The 1,673-nt window shown below is 43.1% G+C and overlaps 1 protein-coding gene across 1 annotated transcript in view; it reads right to left on the bottom strand.

Moving 5' to 3' along the window:
- Positions 1-1,673, bottom strand: part of LOC107712251 (DNA repair protein REV1-like) — a gene marked incomplete at its 3' end in the record, with an annotated part of 11,544 nt that overhangs the window by 4,217 nt on the left and 5,654 nt on the right. The window contains exons 6-9 of the mRNA XM_016517434.1: positions 714-1,426; positions 492-596; positions 267-383; positions 24-150 (exon numbers count right to left, since the gene is read on the bottom strand). Of these exons, the coding sequence (XP_016372920.1) occupies positions 24-150; positions 267-383; positions 492-596; positions 714-1,426 (1,062 nt within the window). The remainder of the gene's footprint in view (positions 1-23; positions 151-266; positions 384-491; positions 597-713; positions 1,427-1,673) is intronic.

The following is a 1,673-nucleotide window of genomic DNA, read 5'->3' as shown; positions in this document are numbered from 1 at the left end:
ACTGGCATGTTTACTATGAATACCTGGCCGCGTAACTGCAAGATGCAATCTCTGCCATAGAAAGGGCAGCCAGGTCCAAATCCACTCCATTACTGGGAACTTCATCACATTGTGGAGATGGGGTCATCTCAAGATCCCCATCTGTTTTCTCTAAAGCAGAAAGAACAATGGTCTCTTAAATTCAAACTTTAAAAAAAGTATAATAAATTCATTCTAGACTTCAAGCTAAATTTAACCAACATCTTTCTTCTAGAATCTGGGTTTACCTTTTCGGTACTGATTCTGTTTCCTCTGGTAGTACTGAAACTCGAGCTGAGGATTTGCACCAGGTCGCTGTGCAACACGGCCTGGACCGCGGTTACTTGTCACCGCAACCGGTTTCCCTGGAGTACAGATTGACCATCAGTAAAGCTCAGTTTATCAGGTGCTATCAAAGTCAACAAGCTGCAACAAGAGACTTCAGCACTTCCCTCCAATTCACTGAAATGTACCTTTGAGATCTGGTCGGTGTCTGATCCCCACGGACACAAAGAAGCAGTCCATATCCACATGAAGAATGCAGGACTGACGCACCTGAGGAGCAGCCATTAAGGAACCTGGGCCAAAGAGAAAGAAACATTTTTTGTTTTGTTTTTGGCAAAACGCTGCACCACAAAGACACTTGGCTTCTTAACAACATAAATACACAAACATAAACCACAAAGACAAAACACCTGAACTGCAGTTAGCTTTGAGCTTCTTCAGTTTCTCTTTTCCAGAGAAAACAGCTCCTCCTGCAGCTCGACTCCTGCTCTGAAGGCCATTGACATACTCTGAGAACTCATTCCGCCATGTAGAAATATGATGCAGCCTTGAGTGAGAAAAGAACTCGGATATGATTCCAGCCTCTGCTCCCTGGCCCGACCTTCCTGGCTGATTACTAGAGTCTGCAAGTGTGGAGGAGTTAGGGGTCATGTGATAGCTCCCATTTAGTCGAACTCTTTTCTGATCGTGCAGATTCCCCTTTTGAGGAGCAGCTGAAGTTCCTGGTTTAAATGTTGGTTTTGGATGGAGGTCCTTTTGCATATTGTGAAGACCAGGCTGCTTTGCAGGACTGGCAGTGGATATTAAGGACCTCTGATGGGAATTTGCTTTTGACCCAGCAGAAGAGCAGCTGGACTCCTCCCTATCCCTGCTTTCAGTCTGTGGGAGGTAAGACTGATGGGACCCTGTGTCAACAACATGAAGCTGAAGTTCTGCAAAAGAGTCCTGAGGCTTTAAGGCACCATTCACAGGGTGTACATAACCGTTAGTTAACAAAGTGTCTTGTGAGCCTCTTGGCAAAAGGGCACAGGCGTTGTCATAATCACCATCATCTCCATCATGAATCCCATTAACTCTAGGCCTCTCTGCATCCTCCTCAGAGATTATACTACAGGAACCATTTCTGCCAGACAAAAGAAGAGAGGACAAGAAGATATGATATTAAATAATTACCCAAATGTTTTTATTTAAGTATTCATGAGGGATGTAAAAACTTGGCCTTGCTTGGAGCAGTCTTATCTGACCAGCAGGCTGATAACTATAAATTGAATAGTTCCTGTATTTTCCTATTTTCCTGGCGGATAACTGATAAATGGATGATATTAAAATTCTTTACTATTTTATTGTTTATTCTGTACTATTTTATTTTA

The sequence above is a fragment of the Sinocyclocheilus rhinocerous genome, unplaced genomic scaffold (assembly GCF_001515625.1).
Source record: "Sinocyclocheilus rhinocerous isolate Xijiao unplaced genomic scaffold, SAMN03320098_v1.1 scaffold2583, whole genome shotgun sequence".
NCBI classification, from domain to species: Eukaryota; Metazoa; Chordata; class Actinopteri; order Cypriniformes; family Cyprinidae; genus Sinocyclocheilus; species Sinocyclocheilus rhinocerous.
Note: the sequence above shows the minus strand (reverse complement) of the source record. Positions and strands in the feature narration are given on the sequence as shown.